This window comes from Salmo salar, chromosome 09 (assembly GCF_965601325.2).
Source record: "Salmo salar chromosome 09, fSalSal1, whole genome shotgun sequence".
Lineage (NCBI taxonomy): Eukaryota > Metazoa > Chordata > Actinopteri > Salmoniformes > Salmonidae > Salmo > Salmo salar.
Window position 1 is genome coordinate 72127941 of NC_138299.1, and position 14894 is coordinate 72142834.

Genomic DNA, 14894 nt, shown 5'->3' on the forward strand with positions numbered 1-14894 from the left:
TGTCCTCCGGAAGGCCATAGTGCCAGAAGACCTGCTGGAACAGTACCTCAGCAACCTGGAGAGCGGTAGGGAGACCAGAGAGAGGGATGAAACGGCATGATTTAGAGAATCTGTCAACAACCAGAATAGTGGCAAAACCATCAGAAGAGGTGAGATCAGTGACAAAGTCAATGGACAGATGAGACCAAGGACGCTGAGGCACGGGAAGGGGAAGGAGCGTTGCGGGGGGGATTTGGATTGAGTACTAACTGAACATGAATTGACAGTGGGCTATGTCCTGCGCCAAAGTGGGCCACCAGTATTTATCAGAAAAGGATTGGATAGTGAGGATGATACATGGGTGTCCAGTGGCGAGGGATGTGTGTGCCCAGGTCAACAGCCGATCTCTCACTCCTGTAGGAACGTAGATGCGCTCTGGAGGGCAGTTGGCAGGAGCGGGTTCCCGCTCCAGAGCCTGGCGGATGTCCACATTTACGTCCCAACACACAGGACCAATGATACGGCAGGACCGATTGATGGGCTGGTGGACACTCACAGGGCCCTCAACTGGCGTGGAACCACAGGGTATGGGAAAGCAGGTCCTCCGACATCCTGGTCCCCAGGCGGTAATTTTCATACTCGACCATGTGATGGTTGGATTGTGACGTTGGAACCACAGGAGGCTGAGGATTACCTTGTGTACAGGTGTGGAGTTGATGAAGAAGGGAAGACTTTCCTAATGCATGGGTCCCACGGTGAGGGTGAGTGGTGTGGTCACTGTGTCGCATCCCAATGGTCATGTGTCCGGGTATGAGGTTAAGTTCAGGTGAGGTAGTATTCTGTAACGTAAACGCAGGGAGTCAGGAAGCAGGTGCAGTTAGTGAGTTTAATAACAACGAACAATACAAAACAAGAGAAGTGTCTGACATGGAAACACAAACAATACTACCTGATGAAAAAGAAACAAAAGAGTGCTCTATGAAGGAAGGGTCAGTTATCAGGGAGTAATGAAGTCCAGGTGTGACTGATAATGAGACGCAGGTGTGCGTAATGGTGGTTGCCCAGTGTACGTGAAGATGGGTTGACAGGACCGGTGGTTAGTAGACTGGCAATGTCGAATGCTGGAGGGGAGGACCGGGAGCAGACGTGACACAAATGTAAAACAAGCAGGGATCTAGCCCCCCCCCCCCCTTGAGGTTCTTGAGAGAGCAGCCAAGGAAGTGAGAGAAGGGAATAAGTCCATTCGACCAGTAGCAAGGGATGAAAAATAGACTGAATGACACTGAAGAGGTACCTTGACAAAAAATAAAACCAACATGTACTGTACGTATGCGAAAGAGAGGATATGATAGAGTAGCAGAGGCACACAAGTTCTTATCTTATTATGACATGGAGTCTAACTTACAGGTAATTGACAAAATAATGAAAACACTTGAATAAATTAGGGATATTGAAAGCAGGTGCTTCCACACAGGTGTGGTTCTTGAGTTAATTAAGCAATTAACATTCCATCATGCTTGTGGTCATGTACAGTTGTAGTCGGAAGTTTACATACACATGTATGTTTGTTCTGTGTTGTTGTTTGTGTCACACGGATTTGCTTTATCTCAGCCAGGTCGCAGTTGTAAATGAGAACTTGTTCTCAACTAGCCTACCTGGTTAAATAAAGGTGAAATAATTTTTTTTATAAAAACAATATAAAAATACATTTAACTCAGTTTTTCGCAATTCCTGACATTTAATCCAAGTAAAAATTCCCTATCTTAGGTCAGTTAGGATCACCACTTTATTTTAAGAATGTGAAATGTCAGAATAATAGTAGAGAGAATGATTTATTTCAGCTTTTATTTCTTTCATCACATTCCCAGTGGGTCAGAAGTTTACATACACTCAATTCGTATTTGGTAGCATTGCCTTTAAATTGTTTACCCTGGGTCAATCGTTTCGGGTAGCCGTCCACAAGCTTCCCACAATAAGTTGGGTGAATTTTGGTCCATTCCTCCTGACAGAGCTTGTGTAACTGAGTCAGGTTTGTAGGCCTCCTTGCTCGCACACGCTTTTTCAGTTCTGCCCACAAATCTTCTATAGGCTTGAGGTCAGGGCTTTGTGACGGCCACTCCAATACCTTGACTTTGTTGTCCTTAAGCCATTTTGCCATAACTTTGGAAGTATGCTTGGGGTCATTGTCCATTTGGAAGACCCATTTAGACCAAGCTTTACCTTCCTGACTGATGTCTTGAGATGTTGCTTCAATATATGCACATAATTTTCATGATGCCATCTATTTTGTGAAGTGCACCAGTCCCTCCTTCTGCAAAGCACCCCCACAACATCACGCTGGCACCCCCATTCTTCACGGTTGGGATCGTGTTCTTTGGCTTGCAAGCCTCCCCCTTTTTCCTCCAAACATAACGACGGCTAAATTGTTCTATCAGACCAGAGGACATTTCTCCAAAAATATGATCTTTGTCCCCATGTGCAGTTGCAAACTGTAGTCTGGCTTTTTTATGGTGGTTTTGGAGCAGTGGCTTCTTCCTTGCTGAGCAGCATTTCAGGTTATGTCGATATAGGACTCGTTTTACTGTGGATATAGATACTTGTACCTGTTTCCTCCAGCATCTTCACAAGGTCCTTTGCTGTTGTTCTGGGATTGCACTTTTCGCACCAAAGTACGTTCATCTCTAGGAGACAGAACGTGTCTCCTTCCTGAGTGGTATGACGGCTGTGTGGCCCCATGGTGTTTATACTTGCGTACTATTGTTTGTACAGATGAGCGTGGTACCTTCAGGCGTTTGGAAATTGCTCCCAAGGATGAACCAGACTTGTGGAAGTCTACAATTTTTTTCTGAGGTCTTGGTTGATTTCTTTTGATTTTCCCATGATTTCAAGCAAAGAGGCACTGAGTTTGAAGGTAGGCCTTGAAATACATCCACGGGTACACCTCCAATTTACTCAAATTATGTCAATTAGCCTATCAGAAGCTTCTAAAGCCATGACATCATTTTCTGGAATTTTCCAAGCTGTTTAAAGGCACAGTCAACTTAGTGTATGTAAACTTCTGACCCACTGGAATTGTGATACAGTGAATTATGAGTGAAATAATCTTTCTGTAAACAATTGTTGGAGAAATTACTTGTGTCATGCACAAAGTAGATGTCCTAACCAACTTGCCAAAACTATAGTTTGTTAATCAAGAAATGTGTGGAGTGGTTGAAAAACGAGTTTTAATGACTCCAACCTAAATGTATGTTAACTTCCGATTTCACCTGTATTACAATTCCGGGCAGGCCATTATTTTGGCAATCATGGCTATGTCCCCATAGGATGACAATGCCCCCATCCACAGGGCACGAGTGGTCACTGAATGGTTTGATGAGCATGTAAATGGTGTAAACCATATGCCCTAGGCCGTCTCAGTCACCAGATCTCAACCCAATTGAACACTTATGTGAGATTCTGGAGCGGCTCCTGAGACAGCGTTTTCCACCACCATCAACAAAACACCAAACGATGGAATGTCCTGTGGAAGAATAGTGTCGCATCCCTCCAATAGAGTTCCAGACACTAGTAGAATCTATTCCAAAGTGCATTGAAGTTGTTCTGGCTCGTGGTGTCCCAACGCCCTTTTAAGACACTTATGTTTCCTTTATTTTGGCAGTTACCTATACTTTTCTTTACTATTAGGCCCATAAAGAAATGGAGCCGCCAGCGAATGTCACGGTATCATTCACACTCTGCATGCCTGTGTTTGAGGATAGAGGGGTCAGCATGTGTAAGAACAGGAGGATAAATATTTTTTACATTGTGTGTTCACCAGATCAACTGTTAGTGTACCAGAGCATAGAGAGAGGGGTGTGTGGGAGGGGAGGGAGAGCAGAGAGAGAGAGAGAGAGAGAGAGAGAGAGAGAGAGAGAGAGAGAGAGAGAGTGAAGTTGTAGTGAAGGCGTGTGATCTCTGACTACTGCAATAGGTCATCAACAGAATACTAACACACACACACATGTATTCAATCTCCATCTCTCTTACACACACACACACACACACACACACACACACACACACACACACACACACACACACACACACACACACACACACACACACACACACACACACACACACACACACACACACACACAGCCTACTCATGACCAATGTCTGGGTGATTGATGAAGGGAGGGGGGCACAGAGAGCCACCCTAGGTCAGCTGTGCAATTAGCTTCTCACTCCCCCCATCTCTCCCTTCTCCACCCCTTACCAACTCTCCTGCTGAGCTGACTACCACCCCCAATGCCCAGAGGGCCAAGGAACATTGTGCACTTACACACGCGCGCACACACATAGCAGATTGCTAGCTGGTTAACTGATCACCAGAGCAAGCATTGCACCCTGCATACATTGACGTGGTGACAATGGTTTTTGGTAGAGTGATTAGTTGAAAATCCAGAGAAGTGCTGTTATGCAGAAGGTCCTGGATGCAGACACAGACACACACACACATACACACAAATATGTTCTCTACTGATGAATGATGTCATATGCTTCCACAGCCTGTGGAGCTGACCTTCTGAGTAGCCATTGTTATTGTTCTGTACAGTTACCACTGTGTTGCCATAAGGAACAGACTGTGTGTGTCATGCTGTTGAAAATGGAACAGCCTTGACCCAAGTCATGGAGGGACTCAGTTCTGACTCAACCCACCCCCGAAACATGTATTAACATACACACACACACATGCTGCATACAATCTCTACCAAACTACACCCACCACCCACTGAAATGTACCCTAGAAAACACACACACACACACACACACACACACACACACACACACACACACACACACACACACACACACACACACACACACACACACACACACACACACACACACTGTGTTCTGTCCCTTCACAATGGAGAGATCCATACTCAGGTTAGGTCCTACTTGTGTTAGAGGTCTTCACCTGAACCCAAATACCCGAGACCCGACCTGGGACCCAAGCGGGTTCAAGTCCAAAATGCTAACTTTTCCCTTGGGTCAGGGTTGGTTCCTGTTTGATTGTCATTGGGTCTCTGTCTATGTTAACCCAGGGCCTGTGTGAGGTTAACCCAGGACTTGTGTGTCCCCAGGTGCTTTCATTTGTTGACTTCTGCAACCGTAAAAGCCTTGGGTTCATGCATGTTAACATCAGAAGCCTCCTCCCTAAATTTGCTTTATTCACTGCTTTAGCACACTCTGCCAACCCTGATGTCCTAGCCGTGTCTGAATCCTGGCTTAGGAAGGCCACCAAAAATTCTGACATTTCCATCCCCAATTACAACATTTTCCATCAAGACAGAACTGCTAAAGGGGGCGGAATTGCAATGTACTGTAGAGATAGCCTGTAGAGTTCTGTCATACTATCCAGGTCTATGCCCAAACAGTTCGAGCTTCTACTTTTAAAGATCCATTTCTCCAGAAATAAGTCCCTCACTGTTGCCGCTTGTTATAGACCCCCCTCAGCTCCCAGCTGTGCCCTGGACACCATATGTGAATTGATTGCCCCTCATCTATCGTCAGAGTTCGTACTGCTAGGTGACCTAAATTGGGATATTCTTAACACCCCAGCTGTCCTACAATCTAAGTTAGATGCCCTCAATCTCACACAAATTATCAAGGAACCTACCAGGTACAACCCCAAATCCATAAACATGGGCACCCTCATAGATATCATCCAGGCCAACTTGCCCTCTAAATACACCTCTGCTGTTTTCAACAAGGATCTCAGCGATCACTGCCTCATTGCATGTGTCCGTTATGGGTCCGCAGTCAAACGACCACCCCTCATCACTGTCAAACGCTCCCTAAAACACTTCTGCGAGCAGGCCTTTCTAATCGACCTGGCCCGGGGTATCCTGGAAGGATATTGACCTCATCCCATCAGTAGAGGATGCCTGTTTGTTCTTTAAAAGTGCTTTCCTCACCATCTTAAATAAGCATGCCCCTTTCAAAAAATTAGAACTAAGAACAGATATAGCTCTTGGTTCTCTCCAGATTTTACTTCCCTTGACCAGCACAAAAACACCCTGTGGCGTACTGCACTAGCTTCGAATAGTCCCCGCGATATGCAACTTTTCAGGGAAGTCAGGAACCAATATACACAGTCAGTTAGGAAAGCAAAGGCTAGCTTTTTCAAACAGAAATTTGCATCCTGCAGCACTAATTCAAAAAGGTTTTGGGACACTGTAAAGTCCACGGAGAATAAGAGTACCTTCTCCCAGCTGTCCACTGCACTGAGACTAGGAAACACTGTCACCACTGATACATCCACTATAATTGAGAATTTCAATAAGCATTTCTCTACGGCTGGCCATGCTTTCCACCTGGCTACCCCAACCCTGGCCAACAGCTCTGCACCCCCCGCAGCAACTGGCCCAAGCCCCCCCTTCTCCTTCATCCAAATCCTAACAGCTGATATTCTGAAAGAGCTGCAAAATCTGGATCCTTACAAATCAGCTGGGCTAGACAACCTGGACCCTCTCTTCCTAAAATGATCTGCCGCCATTGTTGTAACCCCTATTACTAGTCTGTTCAACCTCTCTTTTGTATCGTCTGAGACTCCTAAAGATTGGAAAATGGCCGCGGTCATCAACAGCCTTGGTTTCTCTAATGACTACCTTGCTTGGTTCACTAACTACTTCTCAGATAAAGTTCAGTGTGTCAAATCGGAAGGCCTGTTGTCCAGACCTCTGGCAGTCTCTATGGGGGTGCCACAGGGTTAAATTCTTGGGCCGACTCTTTTCTCTGTATATATCAAAGATGTTGCTCTTGCTTCGAGTGATTCTTTGATCCACCTCTACACAGACGATACCATTCTGTATACATCTGGCCATTCTTTGGACACTGTGTTAACAAACCTCCAAACGAGTGGTCAAATTGCTGCAAAGATACCACTACTAAAAAGGACACCATTAAGGAGACTTGCTTGGGCCAAGAATAACAAGCAATGGACTTTAGACCGGTGGAAATCTGTCCTTTGGTCTGACGAGTCCAAATGTGAGATTTTTGGTTTCAACCGCCCTGTCTTTGTGAGACGCAGGGTAGGTGAACGGATGATCTTTGCATGTGTGGTTCACACATACAACACTCCTTCCATGGCCTCCAACTGCTCTTAAACGCTAGTAAAATTAAATGCATGCTCTTCAACCGATTGCTGCCCGCACCCGCCCGCTCGACTAGCATCACTACTCTGGACAGTTCTGACTTAGAATATGTGGACAACTATAAATACCTAGGTGTCTGGCTAGACTGTAAACTCTCCTTCCAGACTCACATTAAGCATCTCCAATCCAAAGTTAAATCTAGAATCGGCTTTCTATTTCGCAACAAAGCATCCTTCACTCATGCTGCCGAACATACCCTCGTAAAACTGACCATCCTACCGATCCTTGACTTCGGCGATGTCATTTACAAAATAGCCTCCAACACTCTACTCAGCAAATTGGATGTAGTCTATCACAGTGCCATCCGTTTTGTCACCAAAGCCCCATATACTACCCACCACTGAGACCTGTATGCTCTCATTGGCTGGTCCTCGCTACATATTTGTCACCAAACCCACTGGCTCCAGGTCATCTATAAGTCTTTGCTAGGTAAAGCTCCGCCTTATCTCAGCTCACTGGTCACCATAGCAACACCCACCCGTAGCACGCGCTCCAGCAGGTATATTTCACTGGTCATCCCCAAAGCCAACACCTCTTTGGCCGCCTTTTCATCCAGTTCTCTGCTGCCAATGACTGGAACGAACTGCAAAAATCACTGAAGTTGGAGACTTATATCTCCCTCACTAACTTTAAGCGTCAGCTGTCAGAGCAGTGTACCAATCGCTGCAGCTGTACACAGCCCATCTGTAAATAGCCCATCCAACCAACTACCTACCTCATCCACATATTTGTTTTTGTTTTTCTGCTCTTTTGCACACCAGTATTTCTACTTGCACATCCTCATCTGCACATATATCACTCCAGTGTAAATTGCTAAATTGTAATTACTTTGCCACTATTTGCCTATTTATTGCCTTACCTCCTTACTTCATTTGCACACACTGTATACAGATTTTTCTATTGTGTTACTGACTGTATGTTTGTTTATCCCATGTGTAACTCTGTGTTGTTTTTGTCGCACTGCTTTGCTTTATCTTGGCCAAGTCGCAGTTGTAAATGAGAACTTGTTCTTAACTGGCCTACCTGGTTAAATAAAGGTGAAATAAAAATAAAATAAATGTAACTACAGCTGATAGACCCGAGTGGACCAGAATGGACACGACCAATGCTCTGCATAGTCTATAGCCCCCATAATCAACGGACCCAGGATGGGGTCGTGGGTCCCCCCCCCTAAAAAATAGGGAAGAAATTGTTTCTTTTTTGGGGAACTCAGTCAGGCTTCGACCCCATATCATATAAACACCCCTAAGGGATGGGGAAAAAATGCTCCCCCATGCAAAATGTGTAGAATTGCAGGAAATTCACTTTAAAACGGCAAAATGTGTGACTGGACATTCTCAAATAGAACTTGAGTACCACTGGTCTATATATATATATATACAGATCACTGCACCTGTACATAGCCCATCTATAAATAGCCCAAACAACTACCTCTTCCCCTACTGTATTTCTTTCTTTCTTTTGCTCCTTTGCACCCCAGTATTTCTACTTTGCACACTCATCTACTGTCAAATCTACCATTCCAGTGTTTTAATTGCTATATTGTATTTATTTCGCCACCATGGCCTATTTATTGCCTTTACCTCCCTTATCTCACCTCATTTGCTCACATTGTATATAGACTCATTTATCTACTGTATTATTGACTGTATGTTTGTTTTACTCCATGTGTAACTCTGTGTTGTTGTATGTTGTCAAACTGCTTTGCTTTATCTTGGCCAGGTCGCAGTTGTAAATGAAGAGCTTGTTCTCAACTTGCCTACCTGGTTAAATAAAGGTGAAATAAAATAAATAAATACAATTTATTTTATGCTAGTAAAGTGGATTTATTGACTTATAGAAGGCCTAGCCATTATATAAAACCTATTTATTAACCCGAAGAGCAACTTGGCTGATAAACAAAAAACGGGTCCAGTTGGGCTGGTGTAGACCTGACCATTACGGTACAGATAAGGTCTAGGTCTGGGTGTCAACGGGTCCATTTGGGTTGGGGTCTGATTTGTTCTCGATCTGTTCGTTGTGGGTCCCCCTTTTTTAAATGATCGCGTCCGTTCGAGTCTGGGTCCAACTCTTTGGACCTTAGAAGACCTCTAACTTGTGGCCGCTTTCTTATTTGTGTGTAATTTCACAAATCAATACTCTAATCCAAAACTAATCTCAAGCGATAAACTGACAATTTCCATTCGATCCTAGTCCTCTCCAATGCACGTCCAGACTCTGAGACAGAATGTCCTGCTAACTATTCGTACACAAATAAACCAGTCAGTCTCGCGCGTAACGGCGCGTGAATGGGTGATTTGACAGCATCTTCTTCTGAACATCTGAGCACTGAAAGGTCGAGCAACTTCCGTATTTTGGAGCACGACTCGATCTAGCCTTTTAATAACATAGTTATTGAGGTCGATTGAAGGTTGTGGTCAAATCCCTGGGTTAAATGATCTGTGGGCTGCGGTGCGAATAGGGCGAATAGGCTACTTGTATGAGTTGCAACGGTAGGCTATTGCGCCAACCAAGGTTATAAATGTTTGCTATTACTGACACACGCATGATCAAGACAGGAAGTAGAGCCACTATATACATTTGAGAGGATGAGGTAACTAACTGCCTCATTCATGCATAGTCGTAGACGTCACGTTCATGATGTCCACTGAGTCTCCGCTCACAGGTATGCTACGATCTCTTTCATGAAATACAAAATACTTGAAAACATTCTCAATATCATACTATTTCTTAGGCTAATTAAAAACATGGAAGTTGGGCAATAAGTATTTTTGTCAAATTAGCCTTTCCTACCTCCTTATCCTCGTCAACCACCCATCTGTGATCTAAACTCACTGCCCTGGAATCGTGCCAAGCTCCCCAGACACACACACACACCACCGTGGCCATCCTCTCTTTTCCAGTGACTTCCTCCCCTGAGCAACTTATCCACACCATCCCCTCCTCCCTTTCTCCTCGCCCGCGCGAGTCTGAGCCATACAGAGTGACGTATGAGCTATTCCGCGGCTTCCCACATCCGTGGGTGCCAGCTCACCAAGTATAAACCCAATCCCGGGAGTTCTCCCTGTCACTCACTCACTCAACCGCACCGACTCGGTCACCAGAGCTGAACTTCAGCGGAGATAGCAGGCACTTTCTCAGCGCTCAGGCTAGCTCGCTTTCGGCTTTGGTTCGAGATGGAGACTCGCTCGACTGCACGGAGATCTCGGAGCTCCAATATCCACAACTTCAAGAGTGAGTTGACTTCAGTTCATAGGCTTTATCTTTAATGTTTTGTTTTAGGTTAGATGTGGTTGATGGTAATGAGGATGGTTCTGTCGCCAGGTGTGATTTACAGTGTTTATACACTCACTGTTTATTACATTTATAGTCAATTGAATTCGTTCCCAGTTAAGTGCGTAAACAGCTAGGCCTACCTGAATAGGGGGTTGACCGTGCCTGCATGTGCCACTTCTGTAGCCTATTCACTTTTTTCAATAAAGTTGTTGGCCCTGAAGTACGAATCTGGCTCTTGCAAACAAGATGACACTTACAACCTTCATTCCGTTAACTCTCCATCCACCTCAAAAGTGTAAAGCTCAGTAGTTCATTCGTTCAGTTTTCATCTGCTTTGTAAATTACTTTTGCGCATGTACCGTTGTATCCTACATTTGGTAAAACAACTTTGTAGATGAATTCATAGAGAAAATGTATGCAATCCAAAGCAAGGACACAAGTAAGGTAAACTAGTTATTTCATAAGCAAGAACAAACGTGGAAACTGTTCTGTTGCTCACAAGCGCGCACGTCCTAAGCAAGTCCTCTCCACGTCCTATGCGCGTGGAGTTAACGAGCCGTGTCAGAAGGTGAGGTGGTTGGAAAATCTTGCGCGCGAAGCTGAATGGGCACGCGATTATCTTTTAATGCTATGTTATTTTCCCCGGAACGCATTGTCCCGGGTATCCGTGCTTGCCAAACCGCCTCTGAATAATCCATGCAGAGCGAAACTGAGCCGGGTCGGGTTACCTTGTTTTACGCGTGTCCATACTCTGTAACCTCTTGGTGATCCAAACTTTTTGTGGAGTTGGCTCGTGAATTTAAGCTACTAGGGTAAATCTTTGTTGGCACTTCTGTAGCTCGTGTAATAGAACCTGATAGCACTTTGAATCAGAGGAGCAGAATATTCGGTTTTACGCACATTCAGCTGTTTAGTCTTGGATAACTGTTGGGTTCCCAGAAATATAAACCCGTCCTGTGACTAGCCTATGTAACATGATCAGCTAGATATAAATAGGAGGATGATTTGTATAACGTCATTTATTATGAATGATTGCCACTGTTCAGACCTTTGGTCGATAAATCAGACTTGAGATCCCAGCAGTCCTTTTGATAATCTTGGTTTGTGCGTCATATTGGGCGTCATTAACTACTTTCTGCGCCACTCCACTGGACAGCTCCAAGTGCTGAAAACAGCTCAGCATCTCTTTCTCTCTCTCACTCCATCTTTCTCTGACCACCTTCACTGTACAATGCATCTGCTTGTTGTTATAATGTCCCATTATTGTCATCTATGTCCATGAGTGAATAAGATAAAATGAGAAAATAATGTCCCAGAGTTTGACTGTGTGTTACATTTATTCCTGTCTCTTTTCTCTCCTTGTGTGTGTTGTTCAGGTGGGCTCACCCTGTGGCTGCTGCTGTGGTTGGTGGTGCTGAAGCCCAGTGGGGCGGGGGCGTGTCCAAGGCTGTGTGTGTGTTACCCGTCGCCCATGACGGTTAGCTGCCAGTCTCAGAACTTCACCACCGTGCCCTCAGGAGTGCCCTACGACTCCCAGCGCGTCTTTCTGCAGAACAACCGCATCACCGAGCTCAGAGCAGACTCCTTTGGCTTCGAGACACAGGTGAGAATGTGTGTGTTTGTGTGGACCTATGCTTTTGTGAATGAGGTGTTCGTGTGTTTGTGTTTGTAGATTGATATTGCATAGTGTTGCATTTAAATGTAGTATTTTGCTTAGCATCTGAGCTCTGTGTGTTCGTATAGGACCTGTGTCCTTGCTCCTTTGTGTAACGACCCCTTTCTATTTACCTCTCCCCTTTTCAACCCCTCCCCCTGCCAGGTTCTCTGGCTCTACTCCAATAACATCACACTGATTGAGGCTGGAGCCTTTAGCAACCTGAGGGTTCTAGAAGAGCTGGACCTTGGTGACAACCCGTTGCTCCGGCAACTGGAGGGTGGAGCGTTCCGGGGACTGGAGAAGCTGCAGAGTCTGCACATGCACCGCTGCAAGCTGGCCGCTCTTCCCCTCGACCTCTTCCTCAAACTCTACAGCCTGCAGTTCCTCTACCTGCAGGTATGGATACACACACACTCGTAGAACTTCATACATACACCTGCATGCATGCACATACACACACACACACACACACACACACACACACACACACACACACACACACACACACACACACACACACACTGACAATGTCCTTCCTCCTTGCAGGAGAACCAGCTGCACTTCATCCAGGATGACCTCTTCTCCGACCTGGTCAACCTGACCCACCTCTTCCTGCATGGCAACCGTATCCGCACGCTGTCCGAGAACGTGTTCCGCGGCCTGGTCAACCTGGACCGCCTCCTGCTCCACGACAACCGCATCCGGCAGGTGAACCGCCGTGCCTTCCGTGACCTGGGCCGTCTGAGCATCCTCTACTTGTTCAACAACTCCCTGGCAGAGCTGCCGGGCCAGGCCATGAAGGACGCTGTGGCACTCCAGTTCCTCCGCCTCAATGGGAACCCCTGGTCCTGCAGCTGTGAGGCCCGCCCCCTGTGGGAGTGGTTCCGTACAGCTCGCATCTCCTCCTCTGAGCTGATGTGCTCATCCCCCTCCCAACGCCGTGGACAGGACCTGCGCTTCCTCCGCGAGATGGACTTTGCCCTTTGCCCCCTCCCTGACCCCGGGTCACTGGCTGGCACCACCACAACCACCTTTAGCACCAAGACAAGATGGTGGTTCTCCAAGCACAAGCCTGTGTCCTCATCCAAAGGAATCTTCCAGAAGAGCTCGGAGAAGGTCAAGGTGTTCCCCTTGTCCTCAGTCAAGCCCAGCCAGACTTCCGACCCTTCCTCCACCTCCTTCTCCTCTAAGTACGAGCTGGCGGAGGAGGAGGTGAACCTTCCCAAGGTGGACCAGGAGGAGTACTGGGCAGACTACGGGAATGAAGACGCCTCCGTGCGCTGCTTCGAGCTTGAGTGTCCGCCCGGTTACGACACCCCGGTCCTCCCGCCCTCCTCCTCCTTCTCCCTCACTCCGTCTTTCCTCCCTCTCCTCTCCCTTCCTGTGCTAACTCTGTCCCTCCAGCTTCTCTTTGGCTGAACATCCCCCCCATCAGCCGCTCCTTTTCTCCAACTTTATTTTCTCCCTCCTCTTTCTTCTCTTCACACCTGGATCTTGATTCCTTTCAGTTTCCCCCCCCGGCCCCCCAGGGGGCGGTACACTGATGTAGAAGCAGGCAGGCAGTAGGGAGCTGCTCTCAGGAGCACAGGTGAGATGCAGTGTAGGCTAACACCATTTGATTGGAGGGCACCGCTGCTGCTGATAGGGCTGAGCTCATTTTTCACTGAGTTGACACCACAGCAGCAGGTTCTATTCCCGTGACAGCACGATAGTGTGGCCAGTTTACGCGAGCTCCAATCACTACTGTACCACCGCACTAACACATCACACACCAGGACACTTACACGTCCATACATATAGCACCTTAACACAATACTGCATTCAATTCATACCACTCAGTAAGATGGTGATGTTTTGAGGAAGTTTTTCACCACAACTACTAGTTTGTATACGCAGCAAACAACGCAGGCGTTGGCTATTTTGTACGGCGCCAAGCGCTCACCATTGTAAACCACTGCATACCAGTTCTGCAAAGAAAATATTTTCAAAAGCAACACTTTCTTTTGTTTTTGGTTTAATGACATCAGAGACATGACATCTTTGTTCACTGACCTTTCAACTTTCACCTCTCCACCTGCGATACCATGGCTAAAGCAGCAAGACATAGAAAGCACTGAGGGCATCTCATAAAGGAAATAGTAGGAAGAACAATGATGGTAAAATACTGTAGTGAGACAACTATCAGTGAAATGGTAGAGGAGCGGTGGATATAAGTCAACTATGAAGAAAAGGAGGGTGATAATGTACAGGTATAGGAGAGAGAGATAACAGGTTAAAGTTCCAAGGATGATGACAAACAAGAGATGATAAAATAGAGAGCGAAGCAGAGAGAGTGTGAGAGTGAAAGGATTGTTAAGTTGTTAAGACGTACAGCAGAGATCAGGCCAGGTCAGAGATCAGGTCAGAGATCAGGCCAGGTCAGAGATCAGGTCAGAGATCAGGCCAGGTCAGAGATCAGGCCAGGTCAGAGATCAGGCCAGAGATCAGGTCAGAGATCAGGTCAGAGATCAGGCCAGATCAGAGATCAGGTCAGGTCAAAGATCAGGTCAGAGATCAGGCCGGGTCAGAGATCAGGTCAGAGATCAGGCCTGGTCAGAGATCAGGCCAGGTCAGAGAGCAGGCCAGGTCAGAGATCAGGTCAGGTCAAAGATCAGGTCAGAGATCAGGCCGGGTCAGAGATCAGGTCAGAGATCAGGCCTGGTCAGAGATCAGGCCAGGTCAGAGAGCAGGCCAGGTCAGAGAGCAGGCCAGGTCAGAGATCAGGCCTGGTCAGAGATCAG

The 14894-nt window shown here is 46.4% G+C and overlaps 1 protein-coding gene across 1 annotated transcript; it reads left to right on the top strand.

Annotated features, from left to right (window-relative positions):
* The first annotated feature begins 10210 nt into the window (after nucleotides 1–10210).
* Nucleotides 10211–13911, top strand: LOC106611673 (reticulon-4 receptor-like 2). The gene is made up of 4 exons (XM_014212117.3): nucleotides 10211–10415; nucleotides 11834–12060; nucleotides 12277–12510; nucleotides 12661–13911. Exons 1-4 carry the CDS (start codon nucleotides 10358–10360, stop codon nucleotides 13531–13533), a joined length of 1392 nt encoding a protein of 463 aa, XP_014067592.3. The 5' UTR covers nucleotides 10211–10357; the 3' UTR covers nucleotides 13534–13911.
* Nucleotides 13912–14894: the final 983 nt, after the last annotated feature.

Coding starts and splice junctions, on each gene's coding strand:
- LOC106611673 (XM_014212117.3), top strand. CDS start 10,358: ATGGAGACTCGCTCGACTGCACGGAGATCTCGGAGCTCCAATATCCAC. Junction 10,416..11,833: donor CAATATCCACAACTTCAAGA/GTGAGTTGACTT, acceptor TGTGTTGTTCAG/GTGGGCTCACCCTGTGGCTG. Junction 12,061..12,276: donor CCTTTGGCTTCGAGACACAG/GTGAGAATGTGT, acceptor TCCCCCTGCCAG/GTTCTCTGGCTCTACTCCAA.